The 22183-nt window shown below is 46.1% G+C and overlaps 1 protein-coding gene across 1 annotated transcript in view; it reads left to right on the plus strand.

Annotated features, from left to right (window-relative positions):
• Positions 1-1055: 1055 nt before the first annotated feature.
• DGAT2 (diacylglycerol O-acyltransferase 2) overlaps positions 1056-22183 on the plus strand; it is a 39564-nt gene continuing 18436 nt past the window's right edge. The window contains exons 1-4 of the mRNA XM_073335039.1: positions 1056-1247; positions 17233-17352; positions 18597-18704; positions 20034-20104. Of these exons, the coding sequence (XP_073191140.1) occupies positions 1205-1247; positions 17233-17352; positions 18597-18704; positions 20034-20104 (342 nt within the window). The 5' untranslated portion in view covers positions 1056-1204. The remainder of the gene's footprint in view (positions 1248-17232; positions 17353-18596; positions 18705-20033; positions 20105-22183) is intronic.

The raw sequence follows: 22183 nt of genomic DNA on the forward strand, positions 1-22183 counted from the left end.
CAATGAGTAGTTAATGCCAGTGAAGGATCAAACCCTAGTAGAGCTGGGAAGATAACCAAGGTCTTCTAACTTCTAAAGAGCACTTTGAACTCCAACACTAAATTAGTGCGCACACACACACAGAGAAAAGCAAGAAGCTGAAAAGTATAGATTCCTCATCTGGAATTAAATCTGTACAGCATCCATAAAGGATTTCAGAGTAATATTTTCTTAAACACAGACATTGTACGGATCAGAGGAGGAAAAAAAGTGTGCCCAACAGCAGCAAAATATTCACGATTTGGCACGTATTTTTTCATCCAAAAGCTTTGTGGGGAACATGAGAGGTACTCAATAATCTCGAGGCTTCTGTAATGCTGTTCTCCCAACGCTCTGAAAGCCCTTTACGTAACACATTATACAGCGCCTAGCACAATCGGTTCCTGGCCCAGGGCTAGAGCCCCTAACGATACCGCAGTAATAAGACGAAGGATAAACAATACCGCACAGCGCTCACACCAGCCAGGGGCTCTTCCTCCCATTCCATAGCCCGTTTAACCAAGGCGCAGGAAGCGGCTAGAGCCCAGTCACAGCGGTGTGGCTCGATCCACAGAGCAAGAGTTCGCCCTGCACCCCTGGGCCCGCGCCACGAGTCAGCAGCAGGGGCAGGGAGGACACCCACGGGTCTGGCTCCTGCTGCCTGCGGGCCACTCCCCGGGGCGCGCGCAGCGGGGGCGGGGGGGGAAGGGGAAGGGGAAGCCCATGAAACTTGCCTGCGGTTCGGGTGGCCCCCAGGCCACCGGCTCCAGGCACCGGCCACTGGGGACGGAAGAGCATTTCCTTTCGCTTGCAAGAGCTCGCCACCGAAATTGCACACTCCTCCCGCCCTTGCAACACACGGGCTCTTTTTGCAACACCATTGTTCGACCTACCTATTTTTATAAAGCGAACTCCCCCCTCCCCCACAGCACATCCCCCCCCCCCGTGCATCCCTGGCGAGCAGCCACTGCCCCCGCGGCTGCATCACAATCCCCGCGGAGGGGCGGGGGGACCAGGCAGGGCGCCTGCGCGCCGCCTCCCTCCCGGCCGGCCGATATAAAGCGGTGCGGGGCGGCCGGCCGGGCTGTGCGGGGCTGCGCTCCGCTCCGGTCTCTGCCTCCCACGGACGCCCCGGCCCCAGCCGGGCGCGGTTATGGACCTGCCTGGGGGGCGCCGACGCTGAGCCATGATGAAGACCATCATCGCCGCCTACTCGGGCGTCTTGCGAGGTAACCGCAGCCTTCCTAGCGGCCGCTCCCGCGGGGCCATATGCCTCTGTATGGACCAGCCGCCGGCGAGCCTCGGCGCAGACGACCCAGGGCGATGGAGTGGGCCGGTCTCGGCTCCTGGCTGTCCCCTTGTCCCCCAACCCCCCAAAGTCTGGAGGGGGCTGGCAGCCGCATTAGGCATTCTGCGCCCCCGCCCGCGCCCCCTGCGCTGGGGTTTTGTTTTTTCCCGCCTGTTGACTGTGTGACTGACCAATATGCCTGCTGGAGGGGTGTTTGGAGCATGGCTCTGGGGCAGGTGCACTGGCTGGCTGCTTGGCTTTTCGTTTTGGGAGGGCTGCTGGGGCCAGAGCCTTGGAGCTGTGTGTTGGGAGGCTACTGCTCCCTCTCCCCCAGTAGCAGCGTGGCAGTGGGTCTCAGCCTGGGGTATGGGTACCCTGGGGGTACATAGAGGTCTTCCAGGGGGTACACCAGCTCCTCTAGGTACTTGCCTGGCTTTACAGCGGGCTATGTGAAAAGCACTGTTAGTACACGCTGAAATTTCATACAGACAAAATGATCAAGCTGGCCATTTTTCAGTAACCATGTGGCTGTGACACTTTTGTGTTTTTATGTCTGATTTTGTAAGCAAATAGGTTTTAAAGTGAGGGGAAACTTGGGGACCTGTAAGACAAAGCAGATTCCTGGAAGGGGCACAGTAGGCTGGAAAGGTTGAGCGCCACTGCCTTAAGGAAAAGAGAAATACTTGGAGCATTGTTTGCAGCTTTGGGAGGCTTCCATGGGAGGGGGGGGGGATCTGTTTGGGGTCGACTCTTCAGCGAGCCTTGGAAAAGATGTTGGGTTTGTCGACTCTGATGCCTCACAGCCTGTCGCAAGAGTCTCTTTCTGGGTTTGATGTGTTCCTGAGGTTCTCATTTTCCTAATAACGCATGGGATTTTGTGTGCGAGGGGAAGATGAATATAATAGCTTTTATTATCAGCCTTGTGGATGCAAATGACCATTTCATTGGAAACTAGCTGTGGAAACTTGATTTAGTTCCTTAAATGCTCCTATTCCTATACTCGTGGCAGGAGGAAGAAGCTGGAAAGAAGAGACTGATGTCCATCTCCCTAAAACATCTTAAAGATTAAGTTTTTAAAAATAGGCTTTTATCCAGGGCAGCATGGGTTAGTGGCTAAGACTTCCTTTCACCTTTACCCACCAATACAAAACTCTCCTCTCATTTCTGTAGTGAAATGGGGTTGGTGACCCTCAGCTGTGATGAGGAGAGAGACCTGAAGGAGACTTCCAGCTTGACAAACTATTGGTTTATATGTTTCAGAGTAACAGCCGTGTTAGTCTGTATTTGCAAAAAGAAAAGGAGTACTTGTGGCATCTTAGAGACTAACCAATTTAACACGGCTGTTACTCTGAAACCTGTCATTATGCAAGGCACTGCATTTAGCCGTATGGAGGGGAGATCTATCAACTGCATGAAAGTATTAAATTGGTTAGTCTCTAAGGTGCCACAAGTACTCCCTATCTGTTTATAGACCCTGAACACTCCATCTAGGGAGGGTCGAACCTTTACCTCAGGGTTGAGGTCACTGGACGGGCAATGTGCTGAAGCTCGTGTTATAGCTGCCTTGGGTGTCAGTAAACAAGGCCTCTGAAGGTACAGCAGCAATAAATTAGCAAGTGCAAATGTTTACGCCTCAGAGCCTGCTCTCTCCTCTTTAGAGAAACCGGTTTACTGGCGTTTTAGCAGTGATGCGGGGCTTCCACACAGGTAGTTTTACATAACTTTGATAAACTGAAACTTTAAAAATCACCCACACTTGATGATCTGTACCACAGTGTGGCCTGGAGACCCCCTTGTGCTGTACACGTACCGGTTGAGATGGCTCCTGCTCTGAAGAGCTGAGTAGACACTGGACAGAGAGTGGGAAAGGAAATGGCGGCCCTGAGGTAAAGTGACCTGTCCAGGCAGGGTTTGCCAACATGAAGAGCTGTGTGGGAGGGAACTCCCACTCTTCTGACTTCTATTCCAGTGCCCTGTCCACTAGCATGCACTCCCTCCACTACTGTCCTTGCCTCTGGATTTCTGGTCTTCCATGTGTCTTTTGGGCTCCCATCCTGCAAATAGCTTTGATGTGGATGCCTGTGTAACACCGACAGACCCTGCTTGTTGGTGGGTGGGATCGAACCTGGATGCGGGGAGGGATAGCTCAGTGGTTTGAGCATTGGCCTGCTAAACCCAGGGTTGTGAGTTCAATCCTTGCTATTTAGGGATCTGGGGCAAAAATTGGGGATTGGTCCTGCTTTGAGCAGGGGGTTGGACTAGATGGTCCCTTCCAACCCTGATAGTCTGTGATTCTGTGATCTCTGGAGCTAAATGCTTGAGCCTCTACTGCATGAGCTAAAAGCCACATGGCTCTTAGCTGAGGCTGTAGCAGACTCATTAATTCTAAGTGGCCTCGGTGCCACTAGAGGGGACAGAACACCACACCCAGGAGGTGTGTGGAATGGAATCAGGAGGCACCTACACAAAGCTCTGTGTGAGCAGTTCTGATTGCAGGGTCTTGGAAAAGACTGTATCTTGCTCTCCTGGTCAGCACTAAGAACACTGTTGGCCCTTAATAAATAAAATCAAGAAGTTGTGGTAAACTGACAAAAGCAGAGATTTTCCCTGGTGCCATTTGGAGATGAGAGCCTGTGACATGAGCTGACAGTGCAGTGTAAACTACACTACTCCACTTTTGGACTTCACTTTTTACTCTGTTAAGAAAAGACTAAATCATTCATGGAAGGTATCAGATATGTAGCACTGACCTGATAGACCACAATGGCACCTCCTTTGTGAAGCCCATTCTGAGCCAATATTTTATTAATGTATTTAGGGCATGTGCATATTTTAAAGTGGCCTGTTTACATACAGTGTAGTTGGCCTTAACTCAAAATAATCTGATGTAGAGATGGAAAGCTGTCTTAATTCTCTCACGCAGGTGAGTTTCCCTTCAGGCCTGCACTGGTGCATTTGCAAATTCTCTTCTACAAGTATGACTTGTTCATCTTGGAAGGAAGGTATTGCTTTGGTAAGTGTAGCTTCCTTCCAAGGTGAAGTTAATTAAATGTCACCACTTTCTAGGCTTGCAAGCTGTTCACAGCTCTGTAATTAGTCAGAAGTGACTGATACCTTGGTGGGGGGGATTTTAAAAGCCTGTCTGTAAAAAAAACAAGGAGGACCCCATCCAGAGAAAAGCTGTGGAACCTTGTGATTCCTCCTGTACCACTGGAATGAGTTTTGTCTTTTACAGAAACTGTTTGGTGGGATTCACCTGGCAGAGCACAGGGAATTTAGAGGCAGTGTGACTTAGTGGGTAGTGGACTGAGCTGGTAGTTAGGGGTCCTGGATTATATTTCCCAGTTCTGCCATTGATCTGCTGCGTGACACTGGGCAGATCACTTCACCTGTCTGCCTCTGGTTCCCTCTTATCCTCTGACTTTGTCAATCTAGATTGTAGCCTCATTAGGGCAAGAACTGTCTCTCACTAGGTGTTTGTGTAATGCCTTGCATATTGGGACCCTAGTCTGCCATAGCTTCCAGGAGCTGCCCTAATACAAATAGTCACTTGGGGTCTCCAGGCTTGTCCTCTGAAAAGAAAAGTTACCCCACTCGAATAGTGGGATCAGCAGTGATGCCCAGCACTGAGTCTGTTTTGTTTTTTTTCCTTCTGCTCCAGAAAGAGGTGGGCAATGGAAGTTTTTGGAAAATGTAGGGGACAGTTTCCTGGTGCAAGTGCTGGAGGAGCCAGCTGGGGGGAGCTTTTCTTGACCTGCTGCTCACAAACCGGGAAGAATTAGTAGGGGAAGCAAAAGTGGATGGGAATCTGGAAGGCAGTGACCATGAGTTGGTTGAGTTCAGGATCCTGACCCAAGGAAGAAAGGTAAGCAGCAGAATACGGACCCTGGACTTCAGGAAAGCAGACTGCAACTCCCTCAGGGAACTGATGGGTAGGATCCCCTGGGGGAATAACAAGAGGGGGGGAAAGGAGTCCAGGAGAGCTGGCTGTATTTCAAGGAATCCCTATTGAGATTACAGGGACAAACCATCCCGATGTGTCGAAAGAATAGTAAATATGGCAGGAGACCAGCTTGGCTTAACGGTGAAATCCTTGCGGATATTAAACATAAAATAGAAGCTTACAAGAAGTGGAAGATTGAACAGATGATCAGGGAAGAGTATAAAAATATTGCTCGGGCATGTAGGAATGAAATCAGGAGGGCCAAATCGCACCTGGAGCTGCAGCTAGCGAGAGATGTCAAGAGTAACAAGAAGGGTTTCTTCAGGTATGTTGGCGACAAGAAGAAAGCCAAGGCAAGTGTGGGCCCCTTACTGAATGAGGGAGGCAACCTAGTGACAGAGGATGTGGAAAAAGCTAATGTACTCAATGCTTTCTTTGCCTCTGTCTTCACAAACAAGGTCAGCTCCCAGACTGCTGCGCTGGGCATCACAACATGGGGAATAGATGGCCAGCCCTCTGTGGAGAAAGAGGTGGTTAGGGACTATTTAGAAAAGCTGAACGTGCACAAGTCCATGGGGCCGGATGCATTGCATCCGAGAGCGCTAAAGGAATTGGCGGCTGTGATTGCAGAGCCATTGGCCATTATCTTTGAAAACTCGTGGCAAACGGGGGAAGTCCCGGATGACTGGAAAAAGGCTAATGTAGTGCCAATCTTTAAAAAAGGGAAGAAGGAGGATCCTGGGAACTACAGGCCAGTCAGCCTCACCTCAGTCCCCGGAAAAATCATGGAGCAGGTCCTCAAGGAATCTATCCTGAAGCACTTACACGAGAGGAAAGTGATCAGGAACAGTCAGCATGGATTCACCAAGGGAAGGTCATGCCTGACTAATCTAATCGCCTTCTATGATGAGATTACTGGTTCTGTGGATGAAGGGAAAGCAGTGGATGTATTGTTTCTTGACTTTAGCAAAGCTTTTGACACTGTCTCCCACAGTATTCTTGTCAGCAAGTTAAAGTAGTATGGGCTGGATGAATGCACTATAAGGTGGGTAGAAAGTTGGCTAGATTGTCGGGCTCAACGGGTAGTGATCAATGGCTCCATGTCTAGTTGGCAGCCGGTATCAAGTGGAGTGCCCCAAGGGTCGGTCCTGGGGCCAGTTTTGTTCAATATCTTCATAAATGATCTGGAGGATGGTGTGGATTGCACTCTCAGCAAATTTGTGGATGATACTAAACTAGGAGGAGTGGTAGATACAGTGGCAGGTAGGGATAGGATACAGAGGGACCTAGACAAATTGGAGGATTGGGCCGAAAGAAATCTGATGAGGTTCAACAAGGATAAGTGCAGGGTCCTGCACTTAGGACGGAAGAATCCAATGCACAGCTACAGACTAGGGACCGAATGGCTAGGCAGCAGTTCTGTGGAAAAGGACCTAGGGGTGACAGTGGACGAGAAGTTGGATATGAGTCAGTGTGCCCTTGTTGCCAAGAAGGCCAATGGCGTTTTGGGATGTATAAGTAGGGGCATAACCAGCAGATTGAGGGACGTGATCGTTCCCCTCTATTCGACATTGGTGAGGCCTCATCTGGAGTACTGTGTCCAGTTTTGGGCCCCACACTACAAGAAGGATGTGGATAAATTGGAGAGAGTCCAGCGAAGGGCAACAAAAATGATTAGGGGTCTGGAACACATGACTTATGAGGAGAGGCTGAGGGAACTGGGATTGTTTAGTCTGCAGAAGAGAAGAATGAGGGGGGATTTGATAGCTGCTTTCAACTACCTGAGAGGTGGTTCCAAAGAGGATGGTTCTAGACTATTCTCAGTGGTAGAAGATGACAGGACAAGGAGTAATGGTCTCAAGTTGCAGTGGGAGAGGTTTAGGTTGGATATTAGGAAAAACTTTTTCACTAGGAGGGTGGTGAAACACTGGAATGCGTTACCTAGGGAGGTGGTGGAATCTCCTTCCTTAGAAGTTTTTAAGGTCAGGCTTGACAAAGCTCTGGCTGGGATGATTTAATTGGGGATTGGTCCTGCTTTGAGCAGGGGGTTGGACTAGATGACCTCCTGAGGTCCCTTCCAACCCTGATATTCTATGATGGGGGTGTAATGAATTCAAAATTTTTCCTCTAAGAATCTTCTGTGCAACGATTTACACGAATGCTAGAAATGGGTTGAAGCCCAGCTGAGAGTTCCCTGCATGGATTTGTCTAGTATAGACAAACTTCCTGTGAAACTGTCTTTGGGCTGAGGAGCAGTACCAGACTGCTGCTGGCACTGAAGATGCTGCAACTGACTGTTCCTCCCCTGCTGGTTTTTGGCCCAGTGGAACTGTACTGTTGCTGGGTCTTGCCACGCACATGCTTACCTGAGTGGTGCGTTGCACAGCCCTACGACCCTAGAGTGTGCAAGTGGTGCAGAGCCCTGGACAATCCTGATAAGCTGAAAGTCCAGGATCTCGGGGCCTCTGAATGCGGCAGGGTCATGTGCACATTTTGTTGCCTTTTGGGTTACTGCCTTGGAGAGGTAGGAGGGAACAGCCTAATGTTCACCAGAATGCATAGATTGCCTCAGGTCTGCATCTAGGGGCTGCTGCTTGGGAACCGTTGGGGAAAAATTGCTTCCGCTTTTCACCCACTGTCTGTTCACCTGCCTCCCGCAGGGTCCCCTGGCCTGTGCTGGGTGCTGTTATTTTCAGCAGGCGCTAGATTCCATCTGGGAAGTAGCAGCCAGCAAGAAGCTGGGAGAGGTACAGCTGTATGTAGGGCGGAGCGGCACTGTAGCACAGACCATCTTGTTTTTCAGCTGCATCTCTTCTCTTCTCCTTGCTCAAGGAAGGGCCCTTGCTTCCCAGAACTCCTCAGTGGGCCCCCTCCAGCTCCTTTCCTAGCCTGATCCTCCTGGCCAACTCCATCTTGACCCTGTGTAACCACCTTAGCTCCTCTCCTGCCTGAGCCCTTCCCTCAGCTTGCCTCCCTGGTTTCTCCCCCTCAGGCAATCGTGCCTTTGGGGGGTGCAGATCAAACCGGATTAGTGAGAGCTGTGCTGCTGGGGTATATGTGCAAATCGATGGGCTGCCTGTGAAGTCTGTGAGCGTTTGCACTGTGCTGGTCTGTTGTGCGCAGCGGGAGCAACGAGGCTCTCGCAGGCAGCGCTCTAGAGCAGGCAGTGATACTGTAGCTGGACTTGAAGCCTAGTTGGCTTGGGCAAAGTTTCATTCTAGATCCAGGCTCCAGACATTTGCCACCAGGCACTATAGGCTAATCTGGCCCTGCTTAATGCTGTGTCCTCCAGCAGCCCCTTCTTCCTATAGTAATTCTCTGGCTTTTGGCACTGGCTGCTGCTGGACTGAATCTGTTCAGAGCTGAAAGTGGAACCTATAAAATAGCTGTGGTCTGCAGAAGTCTAGCAGTTTTTTGCACTGTGGAGTCTCTGGCTCCTGTCCCCTTTTTTGGGGGTGGGGGGTATAAAGTCTGCTTGGGGCAGTCTGTTCTAGGAGGACACCAATGTAGAAGACTTAAAGGTATTTACACTAGTGCAGTTTACCCAGGTTCAGCACCAGGATAAGATGCACTAGTACAAATGAAAATGCACTGTTGTCAGTTGTGTCTTCACTAGAGTTTGCACTGGTGGCTTAAAAGTCACTATCGGACAAGGCTTAAGGAGCAACAGCTGTTCTGCTGGTAGTTTGAGATACCAAGTGGGAATGGGAAGAGGCTGTAGTAGGAACCAGAATAGGTGAGTGATTTGACTGCAGAGAGGGAAGTGATTGAAGCCAGGCAAAAAGGCTCTAGCAACTCTGTATCATAGATCACTTTAAGATTTTACCTGTGTCAAGGTTCCTCCCCCACTCTGAACTCTAGGGTACAGATGTGGGGACCTGCATGGAAAAACCTCCTAAGCTTCTCTTTACCAGCGTAGGTCAAAACTTCCCCAAGGTACAAAATATTCCACCCATTGTCCTTGGACTGGCCGCTACCACCACCAAACTAATACTGGTTACTGGGGAAGAGCTGTTTGGACGCGTCCTTCCCCCCCAAAATACTTCCCAAAACCTTGCACCCCACTTCCTGGACAAGGTTTGGTAAAAAGCCTCACCAATTTGCCTAGGTGACTACAGAACCAGACCCTTGGATCTTAAGAACAATGAACAATCCTCCCAACACTTGCACCCCCCCTTTCCTGGGAAATGTTGGATAAAAAGCCTCACCAATTTGCATAGGTGACCACAGACCCAAACCCTTGGATCTGAGAACAATGAAAAAGCATTCAGTTTTCTTACAAGACGACTTTTAATAAAAATAGAAGTAAATAGAAATAAAGAAATCCCCCCTGTAAAATCAGGATGGTAGATATCTTACAGGGTAATTAGATTCAAAAACATAGAGAACCCCTCTAGGCAAAACCTTAAGTTACAAAAAAGATACACAGACAGAAATAGTTATTCTATTCCGCACAATTCTTTTCTCAGCCATTTAAAGAAATCATAATCTAACACATACCTAGCTAGATTACTTACTAAAAGTTCTAAGACTCCATTCCTGGTCTATCCCTGGTAAAGACCAGCATATAGACAGACACAGACCCTTTGTTTCTCTCCCTCCTCCCAGCTTTTGAAAGTATCTTGTCTCCTCATTGGTCATTTTGGTCAGGTGCCAGTGAGGTTACCTTTAGCTTCTTAACCCTTTACAGGTGAGAGGAGCTTTCCCCTGGCCAGGAGGGATTTCAAAGGGGTTTACCCTTCCCTTTATATTTATGACAACCTGTTTCTGTCAAACAATCAGTAATGCCACTGGAGTTCCTTATGTGTCTGTCCTTACTATTCTTTGCCTCCACTTAAAGGAATAACTCTCCATCACTGTCTTCTAGAAAATACACTTCAGTGCCTGCTTCCTTACAGGATGGTACTATTCAGGAAGTCTTTAAGATCGACCAGTCTGTTTCCAGGTCTGAGCAGCATGCAGTACTTGATGCAATATTGCAACATATCTACTCTCCAAAGCTCTTTGGATCCTTCTCACCAAGGGAATAACGTATGAAGGCTACACCAGCTGTAGATTATAGTCCAGCACAGTTCATAATCCTGCTGGAAGGCTATCTTTCAGAAGCTTAGAAATGGGCAGGCTGCCACAGAGGATCAGTGGCTGTATAACTGCTATTCAAGCTCAGGCTGAATTAGAATATACAATCTTGTGGAACTTGCCAGAGGAGAAAAGGAGGACGGGGTGGAAAAATGGTGTGGAAAAATCTATCCATAAGTACCTATGAATCACTGAGTTCAGTGCTGCTGGTGGTGGTCTCCCCAGTCCTTCTGATTTACTGTCATGGGGTGGGGGTGCAGGGTCTTTGAGCCTCATGTGATCTTTACAGAAAGTCTACTGCATACATATTCAAGCCTGAAGGGAATCTGTTCTTCCTCTTTAACTTTCCTTCAAGTTGACAAGCAGTGTGGTTCCTTAACTGAAAACAGAGGTGCCTGGTGCTTTTTCTGCAAAACTTTCAGCTGTTCTTGGCCAGAGATAAAGCAAGGCAGATGCACCTAATTTTTGTGCCCTTGATAAAAATGCAGAAACTGTCTTGTTGCCCAGGTAATTCCCAAAGTGCTAGGTGATATAGAGAAGTGCTTCAATTGTTCCTGCAGTTGGGCATGGGCAGTGGTGTAGATCAGTGTCCTGACCCTGTCACCTCAAAGAGCTCTGCCTGCTAGACAGGATTGCTAAGAATGTGCTCCATATTATTGGATGGGAGATTGTGCTGTTGGTAGTCCCATTCCTGAAATGGTGTTCTGGAATGGGTGGCCATAACTGCAGCCAGTAAACATTCCAAAGTGGAGCAGATAGCGAATGGGACCAAAGAACAGTTACTAACTGTCTTATTACTGCTTCAGTAGAAGATGATAGCTCCTATTTTTGCAGGATTAAATTTTGGACCCAGGGAAGAGATTAATGTAAATGGTGATCAAAGACCAGGTCAGTCCATATCTTCCTTGCTTCCCCTCATAAATGGGCTAACCCTGAATGTCTAAGTAGAACCCGTCTCATTCTCTTCCAGACATGGAAAGGGGATGCTGGGGGCATGTGGGCTTTTTTCTTAAATTCTAGGGAAATACATTCAGACTATACACTAGTAGCTTAGAATATAACACTTTTATGGCTGAACTATGAGCAGTCCTTCTGATCAAGTCAAAATTTGTCACCTCTGTTACTCATGTAATTTACAACACCTAGTACTTGGGTTGGGGGAGGGGACTCCTTGGCAAACTCCTTGCAATTGTTGAGAGACTTCCTGTGAAGAGAAGACAAGGAAGACTTACACTTAGTTACTGGTGGCACTAAACTGTGTAGAGTAGCCAACTTGGAGGTATGTTGTAATTCACCTTTACAAATTATCTAACGTCCTCTGGGATCTCTTAACAAACCTAGTACTACCAAGAAGTCTTACCATGAACTGCAGTATCTCTGATATCCCAGAATACATCATTCTGTCCCACACTAATGGACTGGAAAGTACTAAGTCAGAATTCTAAATAAGTAATCTAAAGCTTTCCATGCCAAAAAGCTGGTTAAGCATTCAGCACAAACTTGAGTTTACAGTTCAGGTTATCCCTCTTGAAAAACCCTCTGAATTACTTCTGATTAAACACTTCATAACTGGTTTTTATTTTGTTGGATTAATGTTTGTAATTGAGTAACTTTCAGAAAACCAAACACTTAGCAACCTGTTAAATCTCCTTCTGATAAATAGCTTTTCATTGCTGTGCATTTGCTCTGGAGTATGTATCACTTCACCGTGAAGCAGCAAATCCTAGCATACATGATGCATAGTGCAGTTTCAAGCATAGGTGTGTTGGTGGTAGCATATTACCAATCTGCAGTACCCAATATTAGGGGTTGTCAGTTAAGTAAATAGCCCATCTGTCTGTTAGTATCCAGGAAGAGCTGAAGAAGTCTACAGGAGATTAAACAGGTCCTTGGTTCAGGAGAAAGAGGGTAGGGACCCACTCCAAGAGTGGAGTGTATAGAGACTTACTCAAGGTAAGTAAACATACCTCTGAATAGCAGCACCTTCAACTATACTGTGATAAAATTACAAGGATTAGGTTTCCATGCTTCTGGTATAAACTAATTGCTGGCTGTCTCCAGAAGGAAACTGTCTCACAGGGTAAGGTATTGTGCAACTATGTCTTCCTCTCCAGTAACGGGCATTGAGCAGGCTTTTGGAGGCAGGATGCTGGACAAGAGTGGTCTGTACCACTCTGATCATTGCAGAGGAGCTGTTAAGGCTCACACTAAGGCAGTTTGGCTTTTGCAAAAACTACAGCAGTAGGAATTCTCCTGGATCTGGATATGCCAGCAGCCATGCTCCTGGGGAACTTTGCTGGATGGTATAAGGTATACCCTAATGCCGAGTTCTTCATTGTTTGCAGGTGTAGAAGCTTTCTCTTGTCTCAGACTTGAAGATGCCTTTGGTTTAAAGGATTCAACAAAATATCCTCTGACACAATATGGCTACTGCGGCGGGCAGTGTAGTAGCCTGGCTTGCAATTCCACAATGCATTTGACTTATAAAGACACCCCCCCACCCCCACCCCCTTTTTTTTTTTTTTTTAAATTTTGCTGCCTTCATCTCTTTACGATTGTGTTGCAATTATCCCTCTTAGCAAGCTAAAACAAAACCAGTCCTGAGAAGCAGTGATAGTCAAGCTATCTGTTTTAGATGACTGCTACCAAAGGTTTCAGAGTAGCCACTGTTAGTCTGTATTCGCAAAAAGAAAAGGAGGACTTGTGGCACCTTAGAGACTAACCAATTTATTTGAGCATGAGCTTTCGTGAGCTACAGCTCACTTCATCGGATGCATTCCATGAAGTGAGCTGTAGCTCACGAAAGCTCATGCTCAAATAAATTGGTTCGTCTCTAAGGTGCCACTAGTACTCCTTTTCTTTTTGCTACCAAAGGAAGATCATTCCCCTAATTTTAGGTACATAATTATCTCAAACTGTAATCCTAAATCTGCATAGTCTCATTCACTCCCCCCGACTTCTAAATGCCTGTGATTTATTGAATTCCTTTACAGACTTCAGTTACAATTCAGCAGATGCTAATTGTGTACTGTTCAGCCTCCTTTTCAGACAGGGGGCTGGTTCTTATTTTGGATGTGTCCGCTTGAACACATGGCTGTTTATCCCCAGCTAGGAAAGTTTCCCCCTCCTCTTGGGAGGACAGGTTGCTAGGCAGACTTAATGGAATTTCCTTCAAGCTGATAACAGTAAGGAATAGCTACATGTTTAACTTTCTTCTAGGGTTTGGTATTGCTAGCATCAGAAGTGAGATGAATATCTTGCATCTCAACTATAATACAAGAATCCAACCATACTAATGTTACTGCTAGAGGCTCTTTACAAATATTAATTCTTGCAATGCCATTACATCAGGTAAGTATTTTCCCACTTCTGTAAGCAGAAACCTGGTCAGCTCCCACTTAAGGCAGAGTTTTTCTTATGGACTTAAATGGAAGCAGGATCACATGCAAGATAAGCAAGATGTGTGGGGGAAGGGAGGCTAAATAACATGTTGAAAGACATGGTCATCATTGTTGGAGCTGAGCCTCAAATTAGCATCTACCTCCAGTACAGTGCTGCCTCTCTTTCATACTGACTTTATAACTAAAATAGTGAGGGGACACAAAGGATTACTGCAGAGTTGCTGGTAACCTTCCCCACCACTCAATACTAGCTGGGAGTCTTGTGCCTTTCAAGGGGCACTGCGCTTCTCTTTGACTATCTTACTGACTAGCCTTACTCGCAGCAGCTGAAATTACTCCAAGGTACTTTCAGTTTGTTTATGCACCTTCATCAAATGCACCCACCAGCTCCTCAAAACAAGAAGCTGTGAGTCTTTGACAGCAACAGGGAGAGAATGTAAAAAGGCAGTTCTAAAACCCTGCCACGTTCTGTTGGATTTGGGGGTCCAATCTTGTATTGGAGACTACTTCAAATTCATTTAACGTCTCAATTAAACCTAACTACTACAAAACTAGCATCCCTCACAAAACTGGCGACGCTGTCTTCCCTTCTCTTGTGCTGCCTCTAACATCCTGTCTAGTATGCTTGCAATGTCTCTGGTTAGCTACTTGCAGCTTCTGTCCTCTGAATTTGGACCTGCATCTGACTGTTGTATTTGCATGTGAATTGTAAGTGCAGGGAGCCCCTGCAAGTGTGACAGGTAGCAGTGTGCTTACTCCAACTCTTAGAAGGTCTGCATGCTCACACTAGGTCAGTCACATTCCAACATAAGGATTTCCTCAGATTTGCCTACTAGCAACCTTCAAAGGAGGTGGGTGAGGTGAATCCTTTCGCCACAAAGCAGTGTCACCCTCCCCACAGTCATGTAGACTGAAGAGGATTAGTAGCACTTTTCTGGGTGGACCATCCAGAGGCAAGGTGCTCCAGTGGATTGAACTGGGAGTCTATTCCCAGCTTGATCACTGACCTGCTGGGTGACCTGTGGCAACCTCTCTGTTCCACTGTTTGCATACCACCTATTGCAGTGGGGCCCTGACTGGAACCTGGGTGCTGCTGTAACACAAATAATGGGAGGCTCTACAGAGGCTTAGTTCATTTGGGCTGGGGAGGGAGGAGAGACGCAGTTAGGACTTCCTCTGTCCCTGGGAAGTGCCATTGACACCTTAGTCACGTCTTCATAGCCCCCGTGACACTGGAGCACATGCTCCATAACCAAGCAAGGGGCTTTGTTTCCTTGCTCCTGATGCCTGCAGAGATCCTGTCCCCCAGTGACAGCTGCAGAGGGGGGGAGGAGGAGGAGGAACCTTGAGAGTTCAGTGGCCTCCCAGTACTATATGAGAATGGTGCCCTGTATGGGGAGGAGCTTGTGTAGCTGGGAGGTGTCCTAGACAGTAGATGTACTTCTAGACCGTATATATGTGATGTTACAAAGTCATATGCCTATTGCCCTGTCAGTGACACTTCTCTTGAGTTCTGTTCCCCCTCCCCCCCACCGCACATGTCTTTCTAGACAAAGCTCCCAGTAAATTGGGAGATCCCCACAGATCTTAGATAATGAGTGGGATGAAGTTGTCCCCATGGCCTTCCCTGTGCTGTTCCATTGATGTGCCTTAATACTCTTTCAGTCCTTAATGCCTCTGCTGGGACTGTCAGCAAGGGGACCAATTAGTATAGACTGAATTTAACATGTCCTTTAGGAACTGAACTGAGACTCCTCCCTCAAGCTAACAGAGTGCTTGTCTGCCTTATGACCATCTTGCGCTAGATTGAGGCCAGTGACCTGCCATAGGAGGAAAGCTACCTATCCAATTACTAAAAGAAAAGGAGTCCTTGTGGCACCTTAGAGACTAACAGATTTATTTGAGCATAAGCTTTCGTGAGCTACAGCTCACTTCATCGGATGCTTATGCTCAAATAAATTTTAGTCTCTAAGGTGCCACAAGGACTCCTTTTCTTTTTGCGAATACAGACTAACACGGCTGCTCCTCTGAAACCGATCCAATTACTAACTCTTGTACTAGTTCTCCCTGTGGAATAGTTCAGTGCCACCAAACACACTTCTCACCTCTTATGGAATCTGACTTCACATAAAATTGCATGGCTCATTTCAAAGGAAAACTTAAAAATGCTTGTGAACTTGTGGTTGGACTTATGCATTAACACTGGCTTCTAGCTAACATTGGTGAATAGAATTTGTGGTTTAAATCAAACTAATTGAAAGGTTTACATCTCAAACTTGCAGTGAAATAGGGCATTTTTTATCTAAATCATATTAGAAGCTAGCACCTGCAAGTGTGTTCCTTCAGACTCGAGGCTGCTTGGCAAGCCATGAACAGCTGGCCTTAATTTAAACCTGCTATGGTGTAGTTAGCAGTACATTTCTTGTCACTTGTTCATGCTACGTTTATCTTATTAAAAACTAATCAGGACTTGATGTTTGGTTAAAGCATCCATGTTGCTGTAGGGTAGAACTATCTCCTAAATTCATACTATACCAGTAATCTGTCACTGACTTCTGCAGCTTTTACACTCCTGGTCAGTGCTCTGGATACATATTGGTACCTACTGCAAGCAAAAGATTTGAATGCTGACAAATAGCATTGTATACACTTTTAAAGCTTGTTGTGAATTTTTAACCAGAAGCCAAATTCCTTTTACACTTGGAATTTCCTGTCTTGATGGATCTGTAAATGTGTAACTTTCCAGCTGTCATCTTCAGGTCAAAAAACTTCTTGTAAGTAACCGACAAGACTTTAACTTCCAAAAAATCTGGCAGAGTGTCTGAATGATGGTGATCAATGTAGTGCAGTTGTTTGCTTTTTGTGGTTTGGTTTATTGGTCTGTTTGCAAACTTGAAGTTGACATTGTCTCTTTAAGAATAATTCTCAATAGTTTGATCTAGCATAGGATTACGAATATGGATTAGTTTTTCAAGTTGTAAACTGGGGAAACTGAGCAAGTTGCCTTTGGCCTCAGGGTGTCACTGCAGTTGGCAGTCGGGTATGGAAAAGATTCCTGGGCAAACCGCTGGACGTGTTAGTACACCTTGCAGTGTGACCATCACTGGCTTATAATGTAAACTTCAAAGTACAAGGGAGGCTGAAAGGACACTTGGAGTTTTAATGTTTACTATATAGGGTTTTGGTTGTATGCTCCATTACTGCACTTGGGAGCACTGAAGAGGATTTCTGCTGCTTTGTAGCAGTAATGGCAAGTATTTATAAAACTGCTCTGGTTAGTTCTAATATAACAGGTTTCCCCTTCAGGCGCTTTTTCTTAATGAGATGACATCCAAGAGACTAATGTAAACTACATAAATCCTGTTTAGTCATCTTAAACCAGAAGTGATTCCTGTAATCCAGCACAGACTTCAATGTTCTATGACTTCTGTTTTTCACTTCAAATGAGGCTTTGTTCTAAATGCATGTACAGAGTAACTTTCTTTTTATTTTTCTGTTCTTAGGTACTGGGTCAAGCATCCTCTCTGCTCTGCAGGATTTATCCTGGTTGTCCAAGTCCAAAGTAGAGAAGCAACTTCAGATTATATCTGTGCTGCAATGGATCCTTACTTTCCTTGTCCTGGGTAAGAAATAACTTTCATTCAAAAATGAAGGTTCTTGATTAAAACTGTCCTGGCAGAAATCAAATCATGGTCATGAACAGCTAAGGTAAAACCTATTAGGTCTCCCTCTGTTGCTTAAGAACAGGGTGTTACTATTGCTAGATAAACAGAACACATAGGAAGGATTACTACACACATGTAAGCAGGGCTGATCTATAGGTATTGGAGCACAAGGAAGCAGATTTATTTTAAAATCCTCCCTTCTGTACAGTATGTGCTCTGTAGATAAACGTATGTGTTGCCATGAATGCTCCAAACATCGTTGAGAAAAGTAACAAATCTGCGTTTCTAGTGGCTGCTTCTTACAATATATTCTGAGCTTTGTTCGGTCTAGTTTGTAATCATCTCTCGCAATGTGACTCTTCTCTGGAGATTCCAGAACTCACTGTTGGGGAGTGCTTCCAGCTAGCTGTCTTATTGGTGACACTTGTGCACCTGCCATGTCAGTTGCAAAGACTCTTCCTTACTGCTTTAATACCTTCTTAGTTAAGTGGAGCTCTGAGTAGGAGGAAGAGAAGCATTTTAGTTTTTTGTCTTGATTAATAATGCTAGTATTAAAGTAACTCAAAGTTGGCTAGTCTCTCTGAGCACCTGGATTGCATTGTCCATCTCACCAAGTCCGATTTGAGCCACTATCAGCATGTCTGTTGTCAGATAATTCCTATATACTGCCTGTTGGGAGTTTCCAGCTGAATTTCCTCTTGTTTCATCCCAGACATGTCAGTGGGACATAGGGAATTTTTTCCCCCTCTCCTAAATTAAAATCAATGCTAGCTGCTTTTATATGAGAAGTCCCAGCATGGTGCAAGGGTGTGTGAGAGGAACTTTTGTGATGGGAGACATCCAGTGCACTGAGAGTCTTACCTGTGATGCAAGAAAGTTGAGCCAGCAGCAGAATCTCCTCCACATGAGGCCCAGTGACCCTGCTGCAGTTAGAGGGAGAACCTGTGGACTCTGAGGTAGGGACAGGGAAATAACTGCTCTGAAGTAGGCTGCTCTGGATGAAGCTTTGTCTCAGCCCTACTGAAGGCTTAGTCTCAATGTGATGTCACTAATCTGTAACCACTAAATCTGATTTAGTTTAAAAATCCTTAAGTATGGCAGGGTCAAAAGTCAAGGGGTGTTAATGCTGATCGAAATACCCACTCTGCAAAAATGAGACTTTAATGCCATTTCCCCTCTTTTTATCCCTCTGGCAACTCCAGGTGTGGCTTGCACTGTAATCCTCATGTACATACTCTGTACAGACTGCTGGGTGATTGCAGCTGTGTACTTGGCATGGCTGGTGTTTGACTGGAATACACCAAAGAAAGGTAAGTCGTCGAGACTGCAGTATGCTGACTCTTCTTAGAGTGGTAGAGGCTTTACATAGGACATGCAACCAAATGTGCAAGACTCCCCATTATAGAAATTATGGAAACATGTATGTGTTGGGGGAGAGCGGGAGGAATAGAACACTTGTTGGTTTGTGGCTGGCTTGCCGTCTAATGTGGCTTGTCTGTCCATGGCGGGGGCAGCCTGCAGTAGCTGGTGCCTACTAGTTACTCCACACGATCTTTGTGTGGACGCTTACTGTGCCCTGAGCGCCTTTGTGTGCATCAGCCTAATGCACTCTGGAAGTGTGCAAAACTAAAGCACATGAGAGCACTGTTAGTGTGCAGCAGTGTTCACACAGGGAATTAGCACAGAGTGGCTAATGCACTTTAAACTCACACCATAGCTTAGTGCGCACTGGCTTCCCTGTGTAGACTAGCCCGTGTATCCTGCCTAACTGTCCTGGGAAGTGACTGCAAATTTTCTTATCCTTATAAATGTGTAGCCCTTCTCTAAATCCAACAAAGACCTTGTAGCAATGTGTTCCACAGGCTAATTACTTGTCTCTAAACTTTCTTACAAGATTCCAAAGTCCTCTGTTTGAATCTTGCAAGCCAAATTTTCCCTGCGCTTTTGCCAAGTCAGGTTTTAATTTGAAGTCTTTACAGTTAAGATCAAGTGGCTGCTTTGGTTAGTGATGCACATGTTGTCAGGGGTTTTGTTTTGAGTTACTATCTGATGGGAAATATGTATATTGACCTACTGTTCTCTGGAAACTAATTGAGAATGATCAGCTCTTAGTTCGGTTGACACACTTGAATACAGTTTCCCTCTGCTTGTAAGCTTTCTTAGTAGAAAAAAGGGCTTTTGTAAACAGAGGGCAATTAGGACTTAATGTCTCAGCCAGACTTTAACTCTACATAGCTTTCAATGCAAAAAGATACTGGTTGAGCTAATGGGACTTCTTCAGCTGAAGAAACTGAGGCAAAAGATGGTAAACATGGATGTCTTGACACTACAAACCCCTGTGTTCAGTTCTTCTGTTTACATGGCACTGGAACTTGGGGACTTCTGGGTTCAATCGTTAACTCTGCTGTGCTGTTGATGCTTGAGGCCTGACTCTCTTCAGAAGTGCGGAAGCCAAGGAGAGGTGCAGGTGTTCCATACCTCTGAAAACGAGGCCTGAACCTGCTTTGTGCAAGTCTCTACCTCTCAGGACAGCACAGATGCCCTACAGCCCTGGGATCTTCTAATGGGCCTCAGTGGTGTTGACCTTCCAGACTGCTACTGATATTCTCAACTGCACTTCTTTCTTCCCTTTTTTCAAGGTGGAAGAAGATCCCAGTGGGTCAGAAACTGGGCCATATGGAGATACTTCAGAGACTATTTTCCAGTACGGGTAAATAACCTTTTCTTGCTCTACTCCTGACTGTACAAAGGGCTCTTCTGTTCCTCTTAAAAATTTGTCTTGTGATAACCTCTTGGTGGTTGGTTGTTTTTTTTTAAAAAAAAAAACAAAAACAAACAAAAAAACAACCTCTTTGACATGAGGAAACTAGCTCTTGTTCTGTACCCAGGCCTTATTTTATCCTTATCTGAAACTGAAAAACCAAAATAGGAAAATGTCCTTTATTTAGGATCCCATCATATGATGTGTGTCTCTGAAACAGTCTGTTTGCACTGCAAACTTGATGCATCCCTAAATGATTCTGATAGGAATGTCATTTGTTTGAGATGACTCTCCATTGACTCAAGGCATCAATTTGCCTTGGAGAAATCTGGTGGTACAAGATTATCCTATAAACAATGGATTTTCCTGTTCACACATGTTTCACTGGTGGGGAGGGGTGAAGTGAATGCTATCCTCTCTGCATCTTGTACTCTTCATTTCAGAGAACACTACCTAAGACCAAGATCTAGTCCATTGCCTATAAGGCTCCCTGGTGGAATAGGGGGTGATCACTTCTAAACTTTAATTTTATTTTTAATATGCAAAAGCCCTTGGAGGGGGGCAAGAATAATTTTTATTGCACCTGCTTGATGGCATGGTAGCCTCAATAAATAGCTGTTCTGTCTCTGGGCTCCTGAGATGCTATTCAAGTTATTGGTAGCCAGGGTTGAGACTTACCAGTTTTCATTAAGAGCATAGCACTTTACAACTAAAGAATTCAAGGCTTCCTGTATGCCACTTGGTAGCACAAGACCTTGGAATTAGCAGGATTCCACTTCACAGCACAGTCAGCAGATGTCGGTGGTAGCTGTGGAAAGGTCTTGGAGTTAAAGGTCTTTATCTCTAACAAAATGGACCTGCACCCCCTGGAAATAGCAGCCTGCTCCACTTCAGCAGTGGCCAAGTGTTTGTAGCTAATTTGGGAGGGACTCCAGCACTGGGGAAGTGGATGTGACTTGGATGTGGAATCCCTCTCCTCTTTATCTTGCAAATGCTCTCTGATCCTGTAGCCTATGCTCCTCCCGCCCCATGCAACCAGTTTCTCAGCTAATAATTCTGACCCAACTAGACTCCTTGCTTGAGGAGAGGAAGGACTGGCAAGTTCATGAGATGGGGAAAACATACATGGAAGTAACCCTGCTGTGCAGCTAAGGACTCTTCAGGGCTAGTTAGAAGGCTTGGAACTGGGAAGAGGTCTGTTCTCAGAATGCCTGTTGGAGGAAGGGTATGTAGTTCTAGGTACTTATTCTAGGAATGCAGTGGTAGCTATTAAAAAGTCAGTATTTGCTAACAGATACTATAGATCAATAATATCGAAAAATGCTGCCCTTATACTTTGAATAGATGTCTGTTGACTTTTCAATGGTGAGCCTTGCTGGCCTTGGCAATCAGAAGCATAGCTCAAAACTAAGCACATCAAACAACAATAGCTTGTCAAAACTGTAACTCCCAGGGTTTTCTACTGGAAGCTTGTTGAACACTTCCTATGGGATTTCTTAAACCAAGGTGACTCCCTGCTGACTTGCCATCTCCCTACAGCTACCCTGGAGAGCATGTACTGCTACTTCACTGATCCTTGGGCCTTGCACATAGATGGTGAATCTAGATAAACATTTGTTTATCAGCCACATAAACAGTGGAATGTGAAGTCAGCAACTGATTCAGCACAGAGTTGGAACATCTGTGACAAATGTCATGCAGCAGGCAGGCATGGGGGAAGAGGGATATTAAACAGAGGAAAAGCCATGAGCTCGATGCTTCCGGCTGTCCTCCACTGGCTGTGGATTCAGCCTTGGCTAGGTTATCCTCTCACCCTGAAGTCTCTGCACCAGACACCTGCCTCTTTGACTTGTGCAGAGAGCACAGCTCTTACGAAAAGCCAAAGTGGCAAATGGGCAGGACCCTTTCAGGAAGGGCTGTCAAATCTGTGGCCACAGATCCCTCTTGCTGGATCATGCAGGAATGCTGGTGTGATGCCTGCTACTCGGACTGCAATACTGCAGCATGTGTAGTTCTCATCCTGGGTTC

This window comes from Lepidochelys kempii, chromosome 1, assembly GCF_965140265.1.
Source record: "Lepidochelys kempii isolate rLepKem1 chromosome 1, rLepKem1.hap2, whole genome shotgun sequence".
In the NCBI taxonomy this organism is placed as follows: domain Eukaryota; kingdom Metazoa; phylum Chordata; order Testudines; family Cheloniidae; genus Lepidochelys; species Lepidochelys kempii.